The sequence below is a fragment of the Mustelus asterias genome, chromosome 5, assembly GCF_964213995.1.
Source record: "Mustelus asterias chromosome 5, sMusAst1.hap1.1, whole genome shotgun sequence".
In the NCBI taxonomy this organism is placed as follows: domain Eukaryota; kingdom Metazoa; phylum Chordata; class Chondrichthyes; order Carcharhiniformes; family Triakidae; genus Mustelus; species Mustelus asterias.
This window is the reverse complement of record NC_135805.1, coordinates 84,414,701-84,439,237: the sequence shown is the minus strand read 5'-3', so window position 1 is coordinate 84,439,237 and position 24,537 is coordinate 84,414,701. Positions and strand designations below refer to the sequence as shown.

Here is a 24,537-nt window from a genome sequence, read left to right as displayed (position 1 = left end):
ACCCCAGAACTGACCCCGACCCTGGAAGAGAAATTCAAAAACTTGGAGCATTGTCTCCTGAGTCAGGCTTTAGAAACTGAGGATTTTCCTGACTCTGTACTCCCAACACAGGAACACAAATGTATGCCATATACCGGAATTCTACTTCCTCGCCCGCCCGAGGCGCGTAAAATCCCGCCTGAGGCCAACGGAGAATGCCATTCTGCGAGCCTCGCCCGCTCCGATTCTGGGGCAGGCGTGCTGGTAGAATTCTGGCCATATTCTCCCACAGTCTGCCTGACTGAATAATGAGTGATAAATGGTTCTACATAGTCGGTTAGCTCAGTTGGCGGGATGGCTGGTTCATGATGCAGAGTGATGCTAACAGTGTGGGTTCAATTCCCAGACTGGCTGAGGTTATTAATGAAGTCCCTGCCTTCTTGACCTTGCCCCTTGCCTGAGGTGTGGTGATCCTCAGATTATAATCATCACCAGTCAGCTCTCCCCCTCAAAGGGGAAAGCAGCCTATGGTCATCTGGGACTGTGGTGACTTTTACTTTTTTACATTTATCTGCTCAGACTCATTTTTCAGACCCAGAGGGTAGAATCTTGTGTCCTCCCTTGTGGCGAATTTGATGGCAGAGTGGCGTTTAATCAGGCGGTGGATGGTGTGGGATGGGGGGTGCAGGGGGAGGAGGTGGAGACCTCACTGCCATCCCACCTCCACCGTCATTAAGTCCGTGGCAGGAATGCCTCTGGTGACCTTCCTGCCCTGCTGCCAATTAATGCCTAATAAGGACCTCATCCCAATGCTGGTATTATCGCAATGATGGGCAAGTTTAAAGGCAGGAATTGTGTTCAGGTGTAAGATTTTAAAAATATGTTATAGATTACTTGCCCCAAGTTAAGATGTTGGAGATCAGTGCTTATGTAAAACTGAATTACTTAATTATTTATTAAATAGAGGATAAGTATAACAGGGGATTTTCACAGTAACATCATTGCAGTGTTAATGTAAGTCTACTTGTGACATTAATAAATAAACTAAAACTTTAAACTTTAAAAATAGAGCAAGAGATAAAACATTCAATTCGGACCATGAGTTAGTAGAAAAACCCTTATAACATTTCTCATTTAAATATTATTTCAAGGTCATGTTGTCACATATTGTATTGCAGATCTATTAATCCAAGAGACACCTTTGTAATTCATAAACTATGATAACATAAAATTTTGAATTGACTTGCTTCTGACTCAGTCAACCGCAGTCAAGTTAATTAATTTTAACTAAGGGAGCAGGTTTCCCTCCTACATGAATGATGTCGGGTGCGGTTCGGGGCATAGACAACTTTGTCGTACTTTGCTGGGCTGCTTATATTATCCAACCTTAATGATGCTGGTGGTGGTGTGCTTTCTTACCAGCTTGATGGAACTGACTGAAATTTTAAGTCATTTCACAGTAAACCACCAGTCCGGCAGGGAACATCCGAAATCTCTGTTAAAATGTTTTGACATTTGTTTTTAATGGACTATTTTTTTGGGTCTCAATATTGAAAGTCTTGGGCACAAACGTTTAGTGGCCTCGCATGACTCACAGATTATAACGGATTGTAGCTCAGAAGTCAACTTTGTCCTCATTCTGGGGCCCCACTAGGAAACACAGCCATCTGTCTTTTGAAAATACATTCAATGTATAACTTAATAGCAGCAGTTAATGACCCGACCTGATAGTAACCTTCTATCCAGCTCTCTCATGAGCAGTTCAGAAAGAGATTTTCTCATCACCATGAGTAGTTAATTTATAATGGATGCTTTCTTCTCTGATATAGCCACTGTTAGCTATTTCTATTTCCCAGAACGATAAGTGAATGATTGATTACATGCAGAGTTGCTGATCTTTGTAAACTACTCTTTTTAGATGGTAATTTATAATGTACAAGATTTAAGTATTGATTACTAATGATATATTCTCTGGAGTGTAGAAGATTAAGGATTGCGGACGACACAAAATTGGCAGGACTTGCAGATAGTGAGGAGCATTGTCAGAAGCTACAGAAGGATATAGATAGGCTGGAAATTTGGGCAAAGAAATGGCAGATGGAGTTCAATCCTGATAAATGCGAAGGGATGCATTTTGGTAGAAATAATGTAGGGAGGAGCTATATGATAAATGGCAGAACCATAAAGGGTGTGGATACGCAGAGGGACCTGGGTGTGCAAGTCCACAGATCCTTGAAAGTGACGTCACAGGTGGAGAAGGTGGTGAAGAAGGCATATGGCATGCTTGCCTTTATAGGACGGGGCATAGAGTATAAAAGTTGGGGTCTGATGTTGCAGATATATAGAATGTTGGTTCGGCCGCATCTGGAATACTGCGTCCAGTTCTGGTCGCCACACTACCAGAAGGACGTGGAGGCTTTGGAGAGAGTACAGAGGAGGTTTACCAGGATGTTACCTGGTATGGAGGGGCTTAGTTATGAGGAGAGATTGGGTAAACTGGGGTTGTTCTCCCTGGAAAGACGGAGGATGAGGGGAGACTTAATAGAGGTGTATAAAATTATGAAAGGCATAGATAGGGTGAACGGTGGGAAGCTTTTCCCCAGGTCGGTGGTGACGTTCACGAGGGGTCATAGGTTCAAGGTGAAGGGGGGGAGGTTTAACACGGATATCAGACGGACATATTTTACACAGAGGGTGGTCTAGTTTGGACCAGGGAGCGGCGCGGGCTTGGAGGGCCGAAGGGCCTGTTCCTGTGCTGTATTGTTCTTTGTTCTTTGAGCAATTTGATTACAGTTTTTGAGATATTAAGGTGGTGTGAGATGCAGTGATTTCCCCTGGCTGGGGAGCTTAGAAAATGGGACATAGTCTCTAAATGGTAAAATCGGACCCTAAGTGCCGGGTGCGGGCGTCAAATAGATCCGAGCCCGGAGGCCGTGCTCCAGCGCGCCCATATGCTTTTTTCCAGCGCCAGTCCAGTGGGCGGGGCTTAACGCCGCCGGAACGATAGGAGCTCCGAACCGCGCATGCGCAGTTCGGAAAAAATCTGACAGAACGCGCCCGGGCGCAAAAAAAAAGCAGAGAGAGGAGAGAGCCTCTCTGTCATTCATCCTCTGGTTGGGGGGGGGGGAGGAGGTTGGGAGAGGAGGGGGGGGGAGGGGGTGTGACTTATCATCCCCTGGGGGGGTGGGAGGGGAGGGGGTGTGACTTATCATCCCCTGGGGGGTGGGAGGGGAGGGGGTGTGACTTATCATCCCCTGGGGGGGTGGGAGGGGAGGGGGTGTGACTTATCCTCCCTTGGGGGAGTGGGAGGGGAGGGAGGGTGACTTATCATCCCCTGGGGGGGTGGGAGGGGAGGGGGTGTGGTGAACCACTGTTACTACATGTTACTACAGCCTAAAATATGCAACCCTGGGCAGTGTTCAAATGTTTTGCACTAACCCTACATAAGTTATACATAAGTTTTTTTCTGCACTAAAAATATTTACCAGGCATGGGTCCATTTTCCCATCACATACTCTTCCAAGTTATTTTCTCATCGTGAGGCCCTGAGGCCCTGCAAAATTCTTTGAATCATCTGCAAACTTTCAGACAGTTTGTCCAATTTCTTCTTCCACAATATTAATGAAGATTGTGGCGAACAGCAGCCCAATACTAATACCTATGAGACTCCACTGGCAAGCAGTTCTGATAAAGAAGTACTGTGAGAGCCAATGTACAATGTCCTATATGTGTGAGAGCTGCAAGGTATTCTCCCCTCCGGAATGATCAGCTGCCAATCATGCTGAAAACATATGAGCGGATGATGAAATTAATGCAAATGATTCCCTGTATCAAAATTGTTTTCGTCTCCTGTTGATGTTAGTGGAAATTCCGGAATCTGTTGAACACCAAAATTGGGGCCATTTAGTTCAATCCCTACTTCCTTGGAATTTCTCACAATACTTTTGTTTTATATCTTCTGTAGTGGGGAAAATGTTTGAATCTACCATCAAGGAAGAAATAATGAGACATCTGGATAGAAATTGTTCCATTGGGAAGACACAGCATGGGTTCATGAAAGGCAAGTCATGTTTCACTAATTTAATGGAATTCTTTGAGGACATTATGAGTGTGGTGGACAACGGGAAATGATTGATGTGGTGTATCTGGATTTCCAGAAGGCATTTGACAAGTTGCCGCACAAAAGGCTGCTGCATAAGGTGAAGGTGCACGGCCTTCAGTAATGTATTAGCATGGATAGAGGATTGGTTAACTAACAGAAAGCAAAGAGTGGGGTAAATGGGTGTTTTTCTGGTTGGCGATCAGTGACTAGTGGTGCGCCTCAGGGATCAGTGTTGGGACCGTAATTGTTTACAATTTACATAGATGATTTGGAGTTGGCGACCAAGTGTAGTGTGTCAAAATTTGCAAATGACACCAAGATGAGTGGGAGAGCAAATTGTGCAGAGGACGCTGAAAGTCTGCACAGGGACATAGATAGTCTAAGTGAATGGGCAAGGGTCTGGCAGATGGAGTACAATGCTGACAAATGTGAGGTCATCCGTTTTGGTAGGAATAACAGCAAAATGAACTATAATTTAAATGGTTAAAAAAAAACTGCAGCATGCTGCTGTGCAGAGGGACCTGGGTGTCCTTGCGCATGAATCACAAAAAGCTGGTTTGCAGATGCAGCAGGTAATTTAGGAGGCAAATGTAATTTTGTCCTTCATTGCTAGAGGGATGGAGTTTAAAAACAGGGAGGTTATGTTGCAGCTCTATAAGGTGCTGGTGAGGCCACACCTGGAGTATTGTGTACAGTTTTGGTCTCCTTACTTGAGAAAGGATGTACTGGCACTGGAGGGGGTGCAGAGGAGATTCACGAGGTTGTTTTTGGGAGGCAAGGGATGAGATTGCAGAGCCTTTGGCTTTGATCTTGGGGTCCTCACTGTCCATGCGGATGGTGCCAGAGGACTGGAGAGTGGCGAATGTTGCTCCTCTGTTTAAGAAAGGGAATAGAAATGACCCTGGTAATTATAGGCCGGTTAGTCTTACTTCGATGGTTGGTAAGTTGATGGAAAAGGTCCTTAGGGATGGGATTTACGACCATTTAGAAAGATGCGGATTAATCTGGGATAGTCAGCACGGATTCGTGAAGGGCAAGTTGTGCCTCACAAATTTGATAGAATTTTTTGAGGTGGTAACTAAGTGTGTTGATGAAGGTAGGGTAGATGATGTCATATACATGGATTTCAGTAAGGCATTTGATAAGGTCCCCCATGGTCGGCTTATGATGAAAGTAAGGAGGTGTGGGATAGAGGGAAAGTTGGCCGATTGGATAGGTAACTGGCTGTCTGATCGAAGACAGAGGGTGGTGGTGGATGGAAAATTTTCAGACTGGAGGCAGGTTGCTAGCGGAGTGCCACAGGGATCAGTGCTTGGTCCTCTGCTATTTGTGATTTTTATTAATGACCTAGAGGAGAGGGCTGAAGGGTGGATCAGTAAATTTGCTGATGACACCAAGATTGGTGGAGTAGTGGATGAGGTGGAGGGCTGTTGTAGGCTGCAAAGAGACATAGATAGGATGCAAAGCTGGGCTGAAAAATGGCAAATGGAGTTTAACCCTGATAAATGTGAGGTGATTCATTTTGGTAGGACAAATTTAAATGTGGATTACAGGGTCAAAAGTTGGGTTATGAAGACTGTGGAGGAACAGAGAGATTTTGGGGTCCATATCCACAGATCTCTGATGGTTGCCAGTCAAGTGGATAGAGCTGTGAAGAAGGCCTATAGTGTGTTAGCTTTTATTAACAGGGGGTTGGAGTTTAAGAGCCGTGGGGTTATGCTGCAACTGTACAGGACCTTGGTGAGACCACATTTGGAATATTGTGTGCAGTTCTGGTCACCTCACTATAAGAAGGATGTGGAAGCGCTGGAAAGAGTGCAAAGGAGATTTACCAGGATGCTGCCTGGTTTGGAGGGTAGGTCTTATGAGGAAAGGTTGAGGGAGCTAGGGCTGTTCTCTCTGGAGTGGAGGAGGTTGAGGGGAGACTTAATAGAGGTTTATAAAATGATGAAGGGGATAGATAGAGTGAACGTTCAAAGACTATTTCCTCGGGTGGATGGAGCTATTACAAGGGGGCATAAATATAGGGTTCATGGTGGGAGATATTGGAAGGATGTCCGAGGTAGGTTCTTTACGCAGAGAGTGGTTGGAGTGTGGAATGGACTGCCTGCAGTGATAGTGGAGTCAGACACTTTAGGAACATTTAAGCGGTTATTGGATAGGCACATGGAGCACACCAGGGTGATAGGGAGTGGGATAGCTTGATCTTGGTTTCAGATAAAGCTCGGCACAACATCGTGGGCCGAAGGGCCTGTTCTGTGCTGTACTGTTCTATGTTCTATGATTCCGGAGTTGAGAGGGTTGGCTTATGAGGAGAGACTGAGTAGACTGGGACTATCTTCATTGAAATTTAGAAGAATGAAAGGGGATCTTATAGAAACATATAAAATAATGAAAGGAATAGATAAGATAGAAGCAGGGTGGTTGTTTCCACTGGCAGGTGAAACCAGATCTAGGGGGCATAGCCTTAAAATAAGTGGGAGCAGATTTAGGACTGAGTCGAGGAGGAACTTCTTCACCCAGAGGGTTGTGAATCTGTGGAATTCCCTGCCCAGTGAAGCAGTTGAGGCCACCTCACTGAATGTTTTTAAGGCAAAGATAGATTTTTGAACAGTAAAGGAATTAAGGGTTATGGTGAGTAGACGGATAAGTGGAGCTGAGTCCACAAAAATATCAGCCATGATCTTATTGAATGGTGCAGCAGGCTCAAGGGGCCAAATGGCCTACTCCTGCTCCTAGTTCTTATGTTCTTATTATATTGTGCCAGTCTGAAGGTGCAGGAAGAAGAGTTCCTGGAAGGCAAGGACTGCCCTCTGCAACCATGGGTGATAAACACCCTTACCTCAACCATGAAGAGAAACTGAGCACAACCACATGGCCCACAAAATAACCAGAATGATGATCGAACATTCAATGGGAATCCTGAAGCAGCATTTCAACTGAACCAACAAACCAAGAGGCAGGTGGCAGCATAACTTCTTCATGTCGTGAGATATGTTATTAACTGTTGCATGTCATTGTCCAGGGAAATCTCATTATGGAGCAAGAAGAGCAGAATTATGGCAGAATACAAAGAAATGGCGAAGCAGAAAAGTAACAGTGAGAAAGTAGAGGGGAACTGGAAAAGATGTAAACATACACTCGCACAAAACACAAACGCTTTAGAAAGAATGTTTTTGTTTGTTTTGAGCATCAGTCGAGACAAATGTTCACTTTTTTTAAAGACAAAATAAACACAGGGCATATGATGCAAGGGCAGAAAACACATTAGAATCAGGCAAAAATACTTAATCAATGTAATGCTTCTCTTCCCCATTCTGTCTCCTCTCCAAAAAGTTGGTCAAACTTTTTAATGAATACTTTATCTTAACAGATAAAGGTCTGAACATAGGATTCTTTGATCACTGTTACTATGTAAATTTGAGGCACTGCCAACACTGTGGCCAGATGCTTCAGTGCTGAAGAAATTCCTGAATTAGCTTCCTGGAGGCCAACATTGCAATATTTATGATCATTTGACAATGCTCTTTCAGGTTGTACAATTAATTATTAAAGATACATTTTGCAAGCTTAATCAAAATTCATGAATCAAAGTTAATTGTCAATGATTATAGCATCATCATCTACAACTGGGACATTACTGTACAGGAACATTTGGGAATAGATTTCAGGATAATAACAGAACGAAAAAGACTGTTAATGCTTGGTATGAGTAACTGAAATGAGAAAATGACGACAGACATTTTTTCAGAACAAAGCCCCAGGAATGCTGTTATTATACAACATTAAAGGTCAGCCTGAGTGGCTCGAATCTTCTTTTATGACCGTGTTTTATGAGTTGTTTCAGAGAGACTTAAATAATCAAGGACAGGCTGTTCTATTCCCAACTCATTTTATTTCTGCACAATGGGTAACGATTGAACCTACAGTTCTTATGGCACTTGTGGCAAGGCTGGTGAGATACAAATGTTTTGTTGATGCAGAGCATTTAATTAAATAACCAGTTTTAAGGGAGCAGAGGGAAAATTTCAGTAATTCAAATGATAGCAGCACTATCGAGAGGCTGCCAAACAAAAATTTGAATATTAATATAATTACCTCAAGTAAAAGGAGTCATTTACATATTGCTTTACAGCTCACCTTCTTTATTTATTTTTAAAGGATATGTTATTTTTTCATGGTGTCTAACCTTTCTCTCCTATACCCCGTTGTAAGCTCCCTAATCTTTACACTCCTTGGCAAGGATACACCTCCATAATCCGAGCTAAATCAGGCAATACCAATGCAATATTGCCTGGATGAGCAGCTACAACACTCAAGAAGCTTAACACTATCAAAGAAAAAACAACCCATTTGATTGGCACCCCTTCCACCGCCGATAGACAGTAGCAGCAGCATGTACCATCCACAAGATGCACTTGAGAGGTTGGAAGCATGCCTAAAAGTAATGTACCTACTCTATAACTTATTTAGATGCAGTATAATAAATAAGCAATAAGAAAATACCGGAGTATCTTCGGAGAACTAAGTCCAACACCTGGAGCCCAAGACACATCTCACAACAAACTTCTGTTCTCAGCATTAAAGATATCATTGGGAGTGGGAAGTGGCAGAGACTTCAGTTTAAAAAGGGTACAGAGAGCAGGGAGGTTTTCATTCTTGACTGTCCGTGTGGAGTTTTCCCCGTGTCCGCTTGGGTTTCCTCTGGGTGCTCCGGTTTCCTCCCACAGTCCAAAGATGTGTAAGCTGGATGGATTGGCCATGATCAATGTGCCAGGTTACAGGGATAGGGTGGGGGAATGGGCCTAGGTAGAGGGCTCTTTAGGATAGTCAGTGCAGATTCAATGGGCCAAATGGCCTCCTTCTGGATTCTATGGAAATTTGAAAAAAGGGACGGAGAGGAGCCAGTCTGAGGACCAACCAGATCTGACATCAGAGGAGAAACATTCTGTGCTACGTGGGAACCCCAGGACTTTCCATGTCCTGGGTAACCATTTGTACAGCAAGTGTCATCCGTTACAGCAGCTTGAGCTCGAGTTTATGGATTTGAGCAGCAGCTGGTATTGTGGAGCATTTCCTGAGGGTGAGAGTTACATGGATAGCCCGATTATGGACATAGTCACCCTGCAGCTTACGAATATGCAGGGAAAGAGTGAAGGCCACAAAGTAGTCAAAAAGGAATAGGCAGGTAGAACAGGAGTCCTGTGAGCACATCCATTTCTCCAACCAGCATTCAGTTCTAAATACTGATGAAAGTGATAGTTCTTCTGGGGAATACAGCCTGAGCCAGGTCCATGGCATCACACGTAGCTCAGCTGTACAGGGGACACTAGAAAGTTTGGAAGAATAATCTTGGTAGGCGATTAAGAAAACAGGTATTACTGTGGCTGCAGACGTGAATCCAGGATGCTGTGTTGCCTCCCTGGTTCCAGGGGGCCAAGCATGTCACTAAGTGGCTGCAGAGCACCCTGAGCGGGGCGGGTGAACAGCCAGCAGTTGTGGTCCACATTGGTGTAAACAACATAGGTAGAAAAAGGGATGTGATCTTGCAGTCTGTGTTTAGGGATCCAGGTAGAAGATTAGTGAGCAGGATCTCAAAAGTAGTAAAGTTGATGGCAAATGTGGTCTCAAAATGGCCCCTAATGTGTATTTACATAGCACTTTTCACATAATAAAATGTCACAAGGTGCTGAAGGTGATAGACACAGCACTATCGCTCTACCGCCTCTTTCAATCCCTCCACAACATCTGTGTTGTCAGGCTGCGTGACTGACATTTAGTGCTGGAATTTTATTGCCTCGCCTGCCCAAGGCTCGTAAGATCCCGCCCGAGGCCAATGGAGAATGCTGTTCTGCGAGGCTCGCCCGCTCCGATTCTGGGGCGGGGGTGCCGGTAAAATTCCGGCATTATGGCTGAATGATTTGCAAATCCCTCCAGTTGGTGGTGTTGGAAATCTGAAATAGAAACAGGAAGTGCTGGAAATACTCAGCAGGTCTGGCAGCATCTGTAGAAAGAGAAACAGAGTTAACCTTTCAAGTTGAATGTGACTCTACTTCAGAGTTGAAGGAAGGTGGAAATGTGGTGGGTTTCCTGCTGTGGAAAGAGGGAGAGGCTGGGGGAGAACAAATGGGGAGGCCTGAAATAGGGTAAGGGGAGGGAGAGATTAAATGACAAAGAAGCCATGAAACAAATTGAAAGGGAGTGGTGTGGTTGTAGTGAACAAAGTATTTGTCCAGAGCAGAATAATGAATAGCTCTGTCCAAAAACAAAAACATGAAAATCAAGTTTAAATTAAGCCCATGGCACAAAGGACAGAATCAAAATGTTAAGCAGGGTTCATGGTCTGAAATTGTTCAACTCAGTTTTGAGGCCAGAAGGCTGTAAAGTGCTGAACCGGAAGATGAGATGGTTTTCCTCGAGCTTGTGCTGTACTTCAGTGAAACACTGCAGCAGAGCGAGAACAGAAATGTGAGCAAGATGGTGAATTAGAATAACAAGCAGCCAGGAGTGAAGCTCGGGGCCATGCTTGCCGACTGAGTAGAGGTGGTTTGCAAAGCTGTCACCCAATCTGTGTTTGGCCTCCTCAATGTAGAGACAGTGGGGGGAATTCCCATCCCGTGCGCCACGGGAATTGTAGCGGGCGGGGGCAGACCACGCAAAGGTCCATTGACCTCAGGCGGGATTCTCTTGGTGTTGGGGCCTAAATCTTTGTCTTTCTATCTGTCTCTTGTCCTTTGACACCCTCCTTAAAACCCCATCATTTTGACCAAGCCTTTCCTCTCCTCTCCTGCTTCTTAGATTTAGAGTCATTTTTTTTCTGGTTATGGGGATGGAATCTCTATCCTAGTTTACCACCTGATTCTGCCATGTACAGTCAGTTAGTTATAAGATAATGTAAAACACTAAATAGCGTCACTCAGCTGCACATTCCTGAGAGCAATGGGGCAATTCCTGTAGGAGTTCCAGATACAGATCAGAACCTGGTTCCACCAAATTCCCACCGCATACAGTAATCTTTGAGAAATTACAATCTGGGGGATACGGTCTTTAATTCTACCTATTTCAGCTACATAACGCCAACAGTTTAAGCTGTACGGTAGTGTTCCAGGCTAACCAGGGAATTTTGCTGGCTGTTCTTCTGAAAGCTCCACAGGACCAGCATGTGCTGATCATGGTCTCTATTCTGGGGTCTAGTGAAGACCCCAGCAATGCAGAATCAAACAGTGATCTATCCAACAGTGCAATGGAGGTGCAGAATTTCACCCTTCCTGTATTTAAGGAAGACATGACCACCATTGGCCTTAATCAATAAAAAAACAGCACGGACTTTGTTTTCCCTTCTAGATTTTTATTAATTTTGAAGCTTCCATAACAAAGTAATACCTACTGACAACAGGGGAAGCCTGCCGTTATTCAAAAGAGATTGATGATTAAGAATTGTTGAACCATTTACAATCTTCTGATTCTTCATTGGGAATCACGTCAAAGTGTATCATTAGTTCTGGTGTGAAGCCAAAGGGTTACTAATGCCATCAAAGGGCCAACAACAAATGCAAGATAAAGCTGCTAACCATTGATTCTTTTAAACTTTGAGCAAACAAATAAAATCTGACATTAAGTACCATTGGTGAACATCAATACCATCTAAAGGTTTGTGCATGCCCAGCAGTATGTTTGTATTGTTACAGCATGGTTGTATCAATGCTGCCTGTTATTGTTAGCTGCCTGGATTCTTCTAGATCTTTTCCTGTCAAAACAATGTAAGTCCTTCCTAATTTTTTTCTTGATTATGTGTCAATTCAGCAGTGCCTCTACCAACTTTCTAACTAAGTCTCTTTCAAATATTCACAACTTTTTATCCATATAAATCATAATAAAACACCAGAAACATTTATATATACAAGGCAACACTTCCGACTGAGTGGGACAAATCCACCTAGGCCTCATTCACTCGCTCTCTTGTTTTCCTTTTCTTGGCTGGTGACAGATAAGGCTGCAGTCGGGTTCCTTCACCTGACTTGATCTCGCTTTTGTGCTCCTGTCCACTTTCATCCACACAACAATACTTTGATACAAAACTAAGTCAAAAATTGATTAAGATGCAGCATTAATCATGAGAGAAAAATATCACCTTTCAAGTACTTTGTTGTCTTTGGTTCAGTGGTTTGGTACTGAACCATGCAGACGAGGAGTGTTACAATTACTTCCCAGTGTACTTTGACTCTACCTGTTAAAAATTTTGCATGGTCATTGGGCCCAACTTAACAGATAGCCTGTTTGGCTCATGAGGAGCAGCAAGTTGAATGGTTGTTAACCCCACTGGAACCATTCCCCAGTACAAACCACTGTTGTCAGAAGAGAGAAGGCGATGGAGAAAAATTGAAACTGTGAAGTTTCATAGGAACTTAGCATATTGGCCTAGATCTTCTCCCAGTATTTGCTGTCTCCCTGGTAGAGAGCAGTCAGCACTCTGCACCATCTGTAAAATAGCCAAACTTCTTTAAAAATTACTGTTCCTTTTTGGCCATCTCTTTGTGAATATCCGTCCAGGCTTTCCACACTAAAGAGGAGATATTTCTTTAATTTGCGTCTTATTATGTCTGCCAAATTGGCCCAGAAAACTGTCTCTCAGCAAAACCATGCCCCCACCCACAACAGCTCAAACAAACAATTGTTGTGGAGCTGGTGGGAAATCTGATCTTCTTCACACTGAGATCCTAACAAGTCCACAGAGTCTCAGCTGAAGCAATGTAGACGATGAATTTGCTTCTTTCCTGTTTTCCTGTAAACTGTTTTGCACTTCTTCCCCTCCGCTGTTTGGCTGTTGTTACACCAGACCTCATTCCCAGATGGTAAATGGTTTTCTGGGCCTCGGCCAATGCTGTCCTGTTTCTGCCATGGTCACTGGGGAGATTGAGACAATGGTCTCTCAGTGATTCCTTCTAATGCCTGGCCTCCACTTGGCAGCTCTGAGTGAAGTCTTGACTAAGATGCAAGATTTTTCATGTAGGGAATTCTAAGTGCGAATCTGTATCTCTGCATGCACAGTGTTTTAGCTCCCTATGTTATCTTACCACCAGGATCATACTCACAAAATTCATAAACCTACCTGTTTTACTTTTTTAAATGACAACTGAGCATTGGGTTTGTTAAATAATTTTAAACAAATTATTATTTGAATTTTTATTTCAATGTCTTTTAGACATTAGAGCTAATAGGCCTCTTTATGGGGTGGAGACTCGTTTTAAGGTATTAGTTTTAATGAGGGGCAGATGGAAGCAGGCAGATTACCTTCTATACATCTGTTAAGAAAGCTCTGAAAATACATAGCAGTTTACAGGCTGTACACAATGTTTAATGTGTACATCATTGGACCCAATTCGCATATTAAAAAACCTTATCACCTTATTCAAGTAGGCACATCGGGCATGGGCTAGTTGGAGAGGGGGGATATTTCTGCAGGGCCAGCAAGAATAGGGATATAAGTCATTCTCCACTGTTTTTAGGGGCACTGCCCCAATGTTAGTTAAAACTATGAACCAGTGATGGTCCATAATAATCCTGTGGTTCTATTCACAGACACAGCAACCATTTATTTTTGGTTTGTTATAGGTCCTATATGGGAAATGGGTGCTTGTGCTCAATTATCCTTTCCGTTGTCTTCCATGGATTGGAAAATCAGGTAGGCCAATTCATGACAGCCTGTTTCAACCTCCGTTTGAAATTGCTTACATAAATCTCTAATACTGCATTCAAACTGAAGGTTCTTCTCTCCTGATTACCAAGAGAGTCAGAAATATGATCAAAGCAAAAGTGCGAGAAAAACTCAGCAGGTCTGGCCGCATCTGTGGAGAGAGAAACAGAGTTAATGTTTTGAGTCCATTCTGACTCTTCTTCAGAACTGGTTTTGAATGTTGATCACATTTGATCATTGGATCCAGGCTGGGATGAGACGAGTAATCGCAGCCGTTCTGGGGGATGGAAGTGGAAAACCTTGCCAGATTCCATGCTCCCAATCTCTAATGTTGGGAGACCCCTACTGTAGTGTGGGGAGAGGATTGGACCATGTGGTCAAAGAACCTTCAAATGCTCATCCTATTTGAAGAGTTTTCATTACACATTGTTTAATACAGCAGCATGAATTGCTGAGTTCAGGAGAGGCCAAAGGAAAGAAGGAAAAACAACCTGGAAAAAAAGACAGCAAAAAAAAGCTCAGAAAAAGCAAACCAATCGGACCACTTCCTCTGCAGTTCCGAAGCTTGCTCTAGTCATCTCCAAAGAGAAGCTACAGTTTTAACTGAACAATGCTCGCGGTACTTTTAACACAAAGAAAATCTCCTGGAATTAATGTTCATTTTAGTCACACCGATAAGTTTGAGGGGTGCCGACAGAGTGAAGGCATTGGTCACTGGAAAGTCACAAAACAAGTCCGACAGTTCATCCCGCTCCTCTAGTTCATAGGTGGCATCGTTAAGCATCCGTTGGTGCAAATGGCAGGTCTGCTCAATCTTCAGCTTGTTGATGTCGCTGCGAAGGCGCATCAGTTGTCTCGCCAGCTGCTGGTCTTGCAGGCGCATCTCCGTCTGGTTTAAAAATAAATCTGTGGATTAGTTCCCCAACAAACATCAGAAACACTTCAACACCGGTTCAACAAAGGGGCACATTTTCTCAGTCGCAGCAGAAGAATCACAAAAATGTTGGATGCCATGCTTACGTGGGTTGTCAATAGGGACAGATCAGAGAAGCTGAAAAAAACGCTTCCAAATGCAATCAAATCCATGCAAAGCGAAGCAAATTTGGGAAAATACATTCAAAAATTGAATCAAAAATGCTTTTACTTCTGGTAATCAAAATTTTCAAACAATAATGGCTTTGTGTACATTCTCCCAGGTCAGACTGAAGATGGGCAGTATAATTGAAGGGGAAGGCCAAATACTCTCTGTCACTCCTTGTGTTAATCTAAAGTCATCCATGTGAAGCCTATTATCAGTATTCACTCATGCTTGAATAAATTTATCTTTCAGTTCACTCTTTATGGAAGGATTGAACTCTCGTTCCTGCATCTCTTTGTCTCCCAAGTAGTTTCTGTCTGTATCTACTCCTTGCCTACATTTAAATTCATTAAGACATCCCAATGTCACTGGTCAACAAATGATGACATCTCTTAGCTCGTTAGCCTTTGGGACTTGGTTGAAATGTGACTGGAATTATTGTAGATTTTACTAAGATTTGTCATAAATTCAATCAAAAACAAATTTGCAGCAGTTTCTAATTTCTATACAGGAATTGATATGACTAAAGGTTTGTACTAATAAAGTTGTGGAAATGTGACTATAAAACCAAAAAAATCCACACTAATCCATGTCAACCAGGTGATGTTCTCTGTTCACAATGAACCAATCACAACTGGACAGTCGATAACACAAAAACGCACAAAGCATGTTAGATATTGTGCCTACCAAGTGCTTTTTAGTTATATTGTTGCCATTGATTTTCCACCGACTTCTCATTATTTTACTTCCTACTTCTTTTAAACTCATTGTAGTATAAGGGTGTGTCAAAAAAGGGTTAATGTGAGACTGAGTACAGTATCACCAATACAGTGGTGTAAGAGGACATATTTTGAAAATAAATTATTCCTTTCTCAGAGTTACAAAGCCAATGCTCAGAGTGGACCTCGGCCTTTTGGCTAAGATCAAGTGTAGTATGGTCGGCAGCCCATGGTCGGCCGCACTTGGTTGAGGTCATTAGGTTACACAGAAGCTTCATATGTTTCATATGAAGCAATTTTTTAAAGCGGCATCTCGGCCTTTTGGCTAAGATGCAAATGAGCTCAAGTCTTGGAGGAGGAACCTCCCCCTTCTCCAATCAGCTTGACTCATGTAGATCAGGCCCAGGACAGGGTGGTTTGGTCGCTCGCCCTGTCTTGTCAGCCTGGATCTGAAATGTCTCAACTTGATGAGACTCTGAATTGGATTTGATTTGATTGAATTGGAAAAGTATTAAAAAAAACCCAAATCCATTCCTTCCTTGCTCCAAAAACCAAATTCAAAATCCAGTTGAATCCAATTCATGGTTCCACAAGATAGACAAACAAGATCCAAGCTGACAAGATAAGGCATTGCACCCCATCTTGGGCTTGACCTGGCACTTGATCTTAGCCAAAAGGCCGAGATAAGAGGACACATGACCCAGACCTAGGATCAGTGCGGTGTTGAGCAGAGATGTGTGAAGATCTAGACAGAGAGAAGCTCCTTTACTGTATATATGAATATAATTACAAGTAGTTAAGAAAGATTTGGCGTTAACATAGAGAAGACGACAAGGACTTATTTAACAGACACATTCTGTAACCAACACCAGTCCAATAACCATCTGTTCGCACTCTATCCTCTGACATCACCCTTCCTCAGCCTTAGCTTGGGTTCCAACCTCCCTTCCAACATTTGTTCTTTTATTTTAGTTTCTGAAGCTGCGATGATTGTTTCTCTCTGAGTGTCACAATAAGGTTCCTCATCCACTCTTCACAATCACAGAATCGCAGAAGGAGGCCAGTCGGCCGATCATGTCTGTACCGGCAATAAACCCAACAAAAACAAATAGAACCTGCAATGAGAATAAGAGGAAGCAATGTATGGGAACTAGAAACTGAAGATAGAAACAAGCAATATCCCAATCACTATGAAAACAAGGAGAGAGCGAATAGTGGCGTGCCGCAGGGATCGGTGCTGGGGCCTCAACTGTTTACCATATACATAGACGATCTGGAGGAGGGAACCGAGTGTAGGGTAACAAAGTTTGCGGATGATACAAAGATGAGTGGGAAAGCAAATTGCGCGGAGGATGCGGAAAGTCTGCAGAGAGATTTGGATCGGCTAAGTGAGTGGGCGAGGATCTGGCAGATGAAGTATAACGTTGACAAGTGTGAGGTTATCCACTTTGGAAGGAATAATAGTAAAATGGACTATTATTTAAACGGTGAAAAATTACAACATGCTACTGTGCAGAGGGACCTGGGGGTCCTTGTGCATGAATCGCACAAACTCAGTTTGCAGGTGCAGCATGTGATCAAGAAGGCAAATGGAATGTTGGCCTTTATCGCGAAGGGGATGGAGTATAAAAGCAGGGAGGTCATGCTGCAATTGTACAAGGTACTGGTGAGGCTGCAACTGGAGTACTGTGTGCAATTTTGGTCCCCTTATTTGCGGAAGGATGTATTGGCCTTGGAGGGAGTACAGAGAAGGTTCACCAGGTTGATACCAGAGATGGGGGGGTTAGCTTATGAGGAGAGATTGAGTAGATTGGGCCTGTACTCATTGGAGTTTAGAAGGCTGAGGGGAGATCTTATAGAGACATACAAGATAAAGAAGGGGCTAGACAGGGTAGAAGCAGAGAGATTCTTTCCACTTAGAAAGGAAACAAGAACTAAAGGAAACAAAATAAGGGGGAGTCAGTTTAGGACAGAGTTGAGGAGAAACTTCTTCTCTCAGAGGGTAGTGAACCTCTGGAATTCTCTGCCCATTGAAGCAGTGGAGGCTTCCTCACTAAATATGTTTAAGTCACAGGTAGATAGATTTCTGATCAATAAGGGAATTAAGGGTTATGGGGAGTGGGCGGGTAAGTGGAACTAAATCACTATCAGATCAGCCATGATCTTATTGAATGGCGGGGCAGGCTCGAGGGACTAGATGGCCTACTCCTGCTCCTATTTCTTATGTTCTTATGAAACATCAAATCAGAAAGCAGCAATAAAAACAGGGCTACTCTCTCCTGGAGGTATGATACTTTTTGCTGCTTTGGTCTAACTTCATAACAAGAAACTGTAACAGAGGCTCGCAGTTTCTAGCAGTTGTTTCCCAAAAACTGTAACAAGGTGAGAAGAATTGCGGAGCACAACCGTGTCAGGGAACAGGGAAGGGAAAACCATGGCACTGTGATGTGAGTGACAGTGTGAGGGAGCTGGATTAATATCAGTAAAGATACAGTCAGTAACATAGGTACTGGCGGAGTTACTGAGTGACAGTGTGAGGGAGCTGGAGTGACAACAATAGAGATAGTCAGTAGCACAGGGTGCTGGGGGAGTTCAGAAGAGGGGGGATCTCATAGAAACGTATAAATGTGGATGGTGGTGTAGATTTTGACAACAGATCGTAACTAATCATTGGATAGTGAAATATAAAGTTAATGCCACTTTTCTCTTCCTCCAACCACTCTCCCTTAAAGAGAGAGAAGGAAAATAGAAACATAAAAACTGGAAGGAAGAGTAGGCCATTTGGCCCTTCGAGCCTTTAAGGATGGAGTAAAAAAACAACTTATAAAATTCTTGGAACCCAAGCTAAGGCTGAGGAAGGGTGATGTCAGAGGATAGAGTGCGAACAGATGGTTGTTGGACTGGTGTTGGTTACAGAATGTGTCTGTTAAATACGTCCTTGTAGTCTTCTCTATTAGAAAGAATGTTCACCATGACGGGGGAGTCCAGAACTAGGGGTCATGGTTTGAGGATAAGGGGGTCAATCTTTTAGGACTGAGGTGAGGAGAAATTTCTTCACCCAGAGAGTGGTGAATCTGTGGAAAGTAGTTGAGGCTAAAATGTTGTGTGCTTTCAAGAAGAAATTAGATATAGCTCTTTGGGGCTAAAGGGATCAAGGGATATGGGGATTAGGCGGGATCAAGATATTGAATTTGATGATCAGCCATGATCAAAATGAATGGTGGAGCAGGCTCGAAGGGCCAAATGGCCTACTCTTCCTTCCAGTTTTTATGTTTCTATTTTCCTTCTCTCTCTTTAAGGGAGAGTGGTTGGAGGAAGAGAAAAGTGGCATTAACTTTATATTTCACTATCCAATGATTAGTTACGATCTGTTGTCAAAATCTACACCACCATCCACATCTATATCAATTATGTTGAATAATATAATTTGCTTTGAAACTAATAGCCACTGGCCAACAGCAAGCTGTGAAATGAATTTGTTCTTGCAATGCAAAGCTGCTACTGCTACTAGGAAGTGCTGATAACTGAGTGTGTGAGTGAGTGGTGCTCTGCTGGATAAATCATCCCTTTTATGATGCTTTGGATAAATATTTTTAATGGGAACTTTGTTGAGCCCTTGTGTGCATGTCAATGAGCTTTATGTCAGCGAAGGGATTGAATGTCTAGCAGATGCTAGTGTAATACTCAAGGACACAGTCAGTAAACAGATTACTGAGGTAACATTGCAAACTGCTGTAAATTGAGGTAAGAGCAGTTTGTTAGTTCTATCCACATTCCAGCAATACCCCTTAGAAGATCTAGGAAAGGAAGGATGTCTTATTAACGTTAAGGATGAAAGATAAAAAGTGAATGCGTTCGAACTTACCAACTCCTTCCTGAGCCAGCTCAGTGCCTCGTCAATATTTTCAAAGCCGCTGAATTTTCCTGAAGTCAGACTGCCATCCCTCACGGCACTCCCACTGAGCTGTTTCGCTGATCTCTTGAGGTTGCTGGGCTCCTCGCTGGCTTTCTTTGTCGCCGGGAGCCCTTGATCTTCTGATGGCTTTGAGCTTTTCCAGTCTTTTCCTTAGAGTTTGGCTTTCCACTCGAGATAGGAAGGTCTCCTGGTTTCCAGCCTCAGTTTTTGGGTGAGTGCTTTCAGGCTCCTCAGATGATCATCATTCTGACTCTCTGGGTCGTCCTGCCCATCTTCGAAAAGCTTTATTTCAAGCTGTGGCACAGACTGTGTGGCCATTGTGTCTTATTTAAGCTGTAGCTGCTGGCTGTAAGAGAGAAACAGATGCCCTGAAATCCTGTTCTAATGAACTGTGTTTAGAAAGCTTTCAGTACTCCCAGTTTTAAAAGTTCTCTTCATTTAAGATACTTGAGGAAACAAGATTGCCTTGTGAGTTGATTTTACTGGCATTATTAATGTTTTGTATTTTAGTGGTCTTTTATTACAGTGCAGCATTTTATTCATGACATGAACTAAAATAACTTGACTTTTACAGTGATACATTCTTGCCCATTTCTTTCAAAGCAGATTTCTAAAGTTTCAGATGAAAATCCTGATGGGTATCAGGAGAAGAAACACAAAAAAATGTTTGTTCATGTACAAAAGACACATTTTTACTTCTGTCAGCTTGCTTTAGTATCCACCAGAAGGCCATGTGCAACTCTCTACATAGCACTTTTCATCTGACCACAGACCTTTTCCCAAGCGCTGAAATTCCGGCTTGACTGTTCAACATAATGATGAAATCCAAAAATGATGGGCAGAATACTGATCTCACTGCAATATTAAATATATTTAATGTAAATGCAAATTGCATTTGTCAAACTCAATAATGCACTTCCTTGCCCGCCGACGTGAGAACAATACCAGATCCAGCCTCCTGGCAGGTTAGTGATAAATTCTGTTGTGAGAAAGAGCGTTCCTGTTAGGAAGTAGCAATGCAGTTATATCAGAAATAACAACTCTGGAGGCAGTAACAGATGTCAGGAGCTTACTTGTGGGCTCTCCCATTCACCCAGGGTTGGTGGAAACCCTGTTTACCCTTACCTGACGTTTAAGCTGAAGTTAAAGCAGCCAATTGGAAGAATTGGCTGATACAGCTCCATTATAGGATTGGTGGGAATTCTTTGTGTAGAGTTTTGCACGTTCTCCTTGTGTCTGTGTGGGTTTCCTCTGGTTTCCTCCCACACTTCGAAGTGCAGGTTAAGTGGATTGGCCATGCTGAATTGCCCCTTAGTACCAAAGATATGGGGCGAAATTCCCCGGCATCCCAGCCGCCGGTTTGCCACCGGCATTGCTTGCGAGCAGCAGGATTCTCTGGTTCCGCCGCTGCTAATGGGAATTCCCATTGACCTCACCCCACATTGGTGGGAAACCCTGGTGTTGCCGGTAGGACTGGAGAATCCTGCCGGTGTGAATGGCCAGAGAATTCCAGCTGTATAGTTTAGGTGGATTAGCCATGGTAAATGCGCGAGGTTACGGGAATAGGGCAGAGGGATGGGCCTGGGTAAGATGTTCTTTTGGAGCGTCAGTGCAGACCGATGGGCCGAGTGGCCTCTTTCTGCACTGTGGGGATTCTATGATGGTTCTTCTATGAAAAATTATCTGGGGTTTCTTCCCACCTCCCACTGACTGGAATGATACAGTTAGAGGGGTTCAGAAAACCCTGAGATTTAGAAAACTAATAAGATTACTAAACAGGGGAAATTAACTTAGAGTAAGGACCACAATGCACCTATACCTACATTCTGTGCTCTCTCATTTCCTTCTCTATGAACGGTATGTTTTGTCTGTATAGCGCTCAAGAAACAATACTTTTCACTGTATGTTAATACATGTGACAATAATAAATCTAATCAAATCAAAATCAAACAATGTGCCTTATACTTACTTTATATAAAGGTACTACTTGCACAGACACTCACAAAACTACTGCTTTGGATATTAAACATATATTTTAGGCTTTTGAATGTAGCGTGCACCTTGGGGAAAATGTAAACTGCCCTGTGGCATAATGGGAAGAGTAAACTAGACAGGCCACATTCTTTGGGAACAATAAGCCACAGAATAAAGTTATGTATCAGAAAAGTCATGGAGAGTTCAAATTCTGATACTCTAGAAAATGAATAGAAGTATTCACAAAGTATATAAAGTATTCAATTCCACTGATTCAAATATTCAATTTTTACTGATAATAAGGCAGAATTAGTGGGAACATCACCTTTTCAACCCTGTGGCTTATGGTGGGAAAGCAACCTTTGAATCTTACGGCTTTACATAAGTGATGTTGCTTAGTAACAGTGGGTAGGACCTTCCGGGTCCTATAGACCTTCTACTAGAAGGCAGGATGTAATTGGTGAAGGAAAATAATGTGTACTAATGCGGTTGGAACATCCAGTTAGGATAGCAGAGAAGGTGGGAGAAATGAACAGTCGAAAATGCATAACAGTTTTGCCATTGCATTGTAAACTTCAGAAAGGATTTGACAAGTCCAGCTGCCTTTCTCCCAGTACGTGTTGGTCAATAAATACGTCTTTAACCAGCATACTGTCATTCGCAAGTCTTTGTGTTTAGCTGGGTTCAGCTGAATACTTAGCACCTGAGAGAAAATGCCCACTTTTCCTTCATTTTCCTTTTCCTTCCTGGGCAGGGCGCGCTACCGGTGGGACCAGAGAATCCCGCCGGCATGAACAGCCAGAGAATTCCGGCCGTGTAGTTTAGATGGATTAGCCATGGTAAATGCACGAAGTTACAGGAATAAGGCAGAGGGGTGGGCTTGGATAAGTTGCTCTTTTAGAGAGTCGGCACAGATCGATGGGTCGAATGGCCTCTTTCTGCACTGTAGGGATTCTTTGACGGTTCTTCTATGAAGAATTATCTGGGGTTTCTTCCCACCTCCCACTGGACTGGAAGGATACCACCAAGGAAAAGCAAATGGTAGATTTAATCCACAGCAACCAAAAATGACCATTATAACCCATCATCTGCAGAGCAGTTAGGGGCAGGCTGCCCGTGCTTTATGAACATTGCTGTTATTAGGTGATTGAGTCAAGGGGCGGGGGAGAATTACAAAGAGACCAGCCCCACCACCCCCTTACCCCACCCCCCCCCCAAGGAAAAATGCTGCATGAGCTGCAGAGATTGTTATCTTGATGCTGAATCTCTGGGGCAAAGCTTCCACAGATATGACAATACAGCTATCATACAGAATGGGATGTGATGCCCTACTCCTGACAGGCAGTTAAGTCCTATTGTCTATTGCCTCCTTTTCTGTCAGCACCGTGTTTCAGGGGTCAGAGATTTTCAACAGCCAGCTGCCGTTTCTCATCTGAAAAGGAAATGATTGGCAGAGGAAAGCCAGTGCGTATCTTGTATACCCATTTTCCTGTAGATTCAATTTTCAGACAGACCTTTAAATAGGCTCCAAGCACCCCTGTTCGAAACAGGTATGTGGCTGCTTAATAAATAAACTGGAGCTCTACGCAGTTGTTGGACATCAATTGTGATTTAAGTGTAGAAATGTGTGGCGAATGCACCTTGTATGCTGTTTCCGGTTGTACTGGACATTGAGTGGCTGATCCCCAGGGCTTTTACAGAAATTGCTGGAAATTGTTCTGGAAGGATTCTGGGCTTTTTTCTAAATTTTTTGGGCCAGAAGCTGACTTTCTGCAGTGCAGCAGGTGAAAGAGTATCCCTTTGACACCTACAACGTGTAGATTAATGTCAAATGAAGCCCAGACCTGAAATCGACCAAGCTTCCCGCCTGTGGCTTTGGGCATATGCGGCAGGCACCACCCACTTCAAGAGAGTTTTGGGTCTAAGTTGACAAACCATTTTGATGTCAGTGTTGTTTGCACATTTTCACACAGTCTGCCTTCACCTATCCCCAACCCCATCCATACTCCAATCAGCTCAGAGTAAAACCTTACATTAATTGATTGCCCTCTCATGAAAGTGGAATCCAGATCTTTTAGGGCAATCTGATCACCTTTCTTGTTTTGTCTGCTGAATATGCTTGTTCTATATTTGCTCTCTGTTGACAATAAGACCAGGAACCCTGATCTGGTTTGGACGCACAGTCAGAGATGCTGAATTAGCACATTAAAGTAGTGATTCAGCTGCTGTCCCTGACATTTTTGAAGAGTACAAATGTTTGACACATTTATAGAAACATAGAATGGTTACAGCACAGGAGTTGGCCATTCAGCCCATTCTGTCCGTGCTACCACTCTGATGCAGCAATTCACCAACCTCTCCCTAGCCTTTTCCCTGCAGCAAATTTTTCATTTTCAGATAATGATTCAGTTCCCTCCTGAGAGCCTCAATTGAACTTGCCTCCACCACATTCTCAGACAGTACATTAATCACTCGCTGCGTGAAACCATTTTCCTCATATCGCCACTGCTTCTTTTGCCAATTATCTTAACACTGCTCTGTGATTCTCATTGCTTTTACAAATGAGCACATTTCATAGAATCATAGAATCATAGAATCCCTACAGTGCAGAAGGAGGCCATTCGGCCCATCAAGTCTGCACCGACCACAATCCCACCCAGGCCCTATCCCCACATATTTTACCCGCTAATCCCTCTAACCTACGCATCTCAGGACACTAAGGGGCAATTTTTAACCTGGCCAATCAACCTAACCCGCACATCTTTGGACTGTGGGAGGAAACCGGAGCACCCGGAGGAAACCCACGCAGACACGAGGAGAATGTGCAAACTCCACACAGACAGTGACCCGAGCCAGGAATCGAACCCGGGACCCTGGAGCTGTGAAGCAGCAGTGCTAACCACTGTGCTACCGTGCCGCCCTGTATCTGCGCTGTCCAGCCCCTTCATGATTTGGAATGCCTCTATCAAATCCTCTGTCAACATTCTCTTCTGCAACAAGAACATTCCCAACTTCAATCTATCTACAAAACTGAAATTCCTCGTCCCAGCAACCCTTCTCGTGAATCTTTTCTGC

At 43.4% G+C, this 24,537-nt stretch overlaps 2 protein-coding genes across 2 annotated transcripts in view; one reads left to right on the top strand and one right to left on the bottom strand.

Annotated features, from left to right (window-relative positions):
* The window catches only part of LOC144493660 (cerebral cavernous malformations protein 2 homolog), a 440,921-nt gene that overhangs the window by 141,603 nt on the left and 274,781 nt on the right, over positions 1-24,537 (top strand). The window lies entirely within an intron of this gene.
* fam167aa (family with sequence similarity 167 member Aa) overlaps positions 11,422-24,537 on the bottom strand; it is a 28,355-nt gene continuing 15,239 nt past the window's right edge. Inside the window, 2 exon segments of the mRNA XM_078212940.1 lie at positions 11,422-14,664; positions 19,438-19,834. Coding sequence (XP_078069066.1) covers positions 14,401-14,664; positions 19,438-19,806 — 633 coding nt within the window. The 5' untranslated portion in view covers positions 19,807-19,834 and the 3' untranslated portion in view covers positions 11,422-14,400.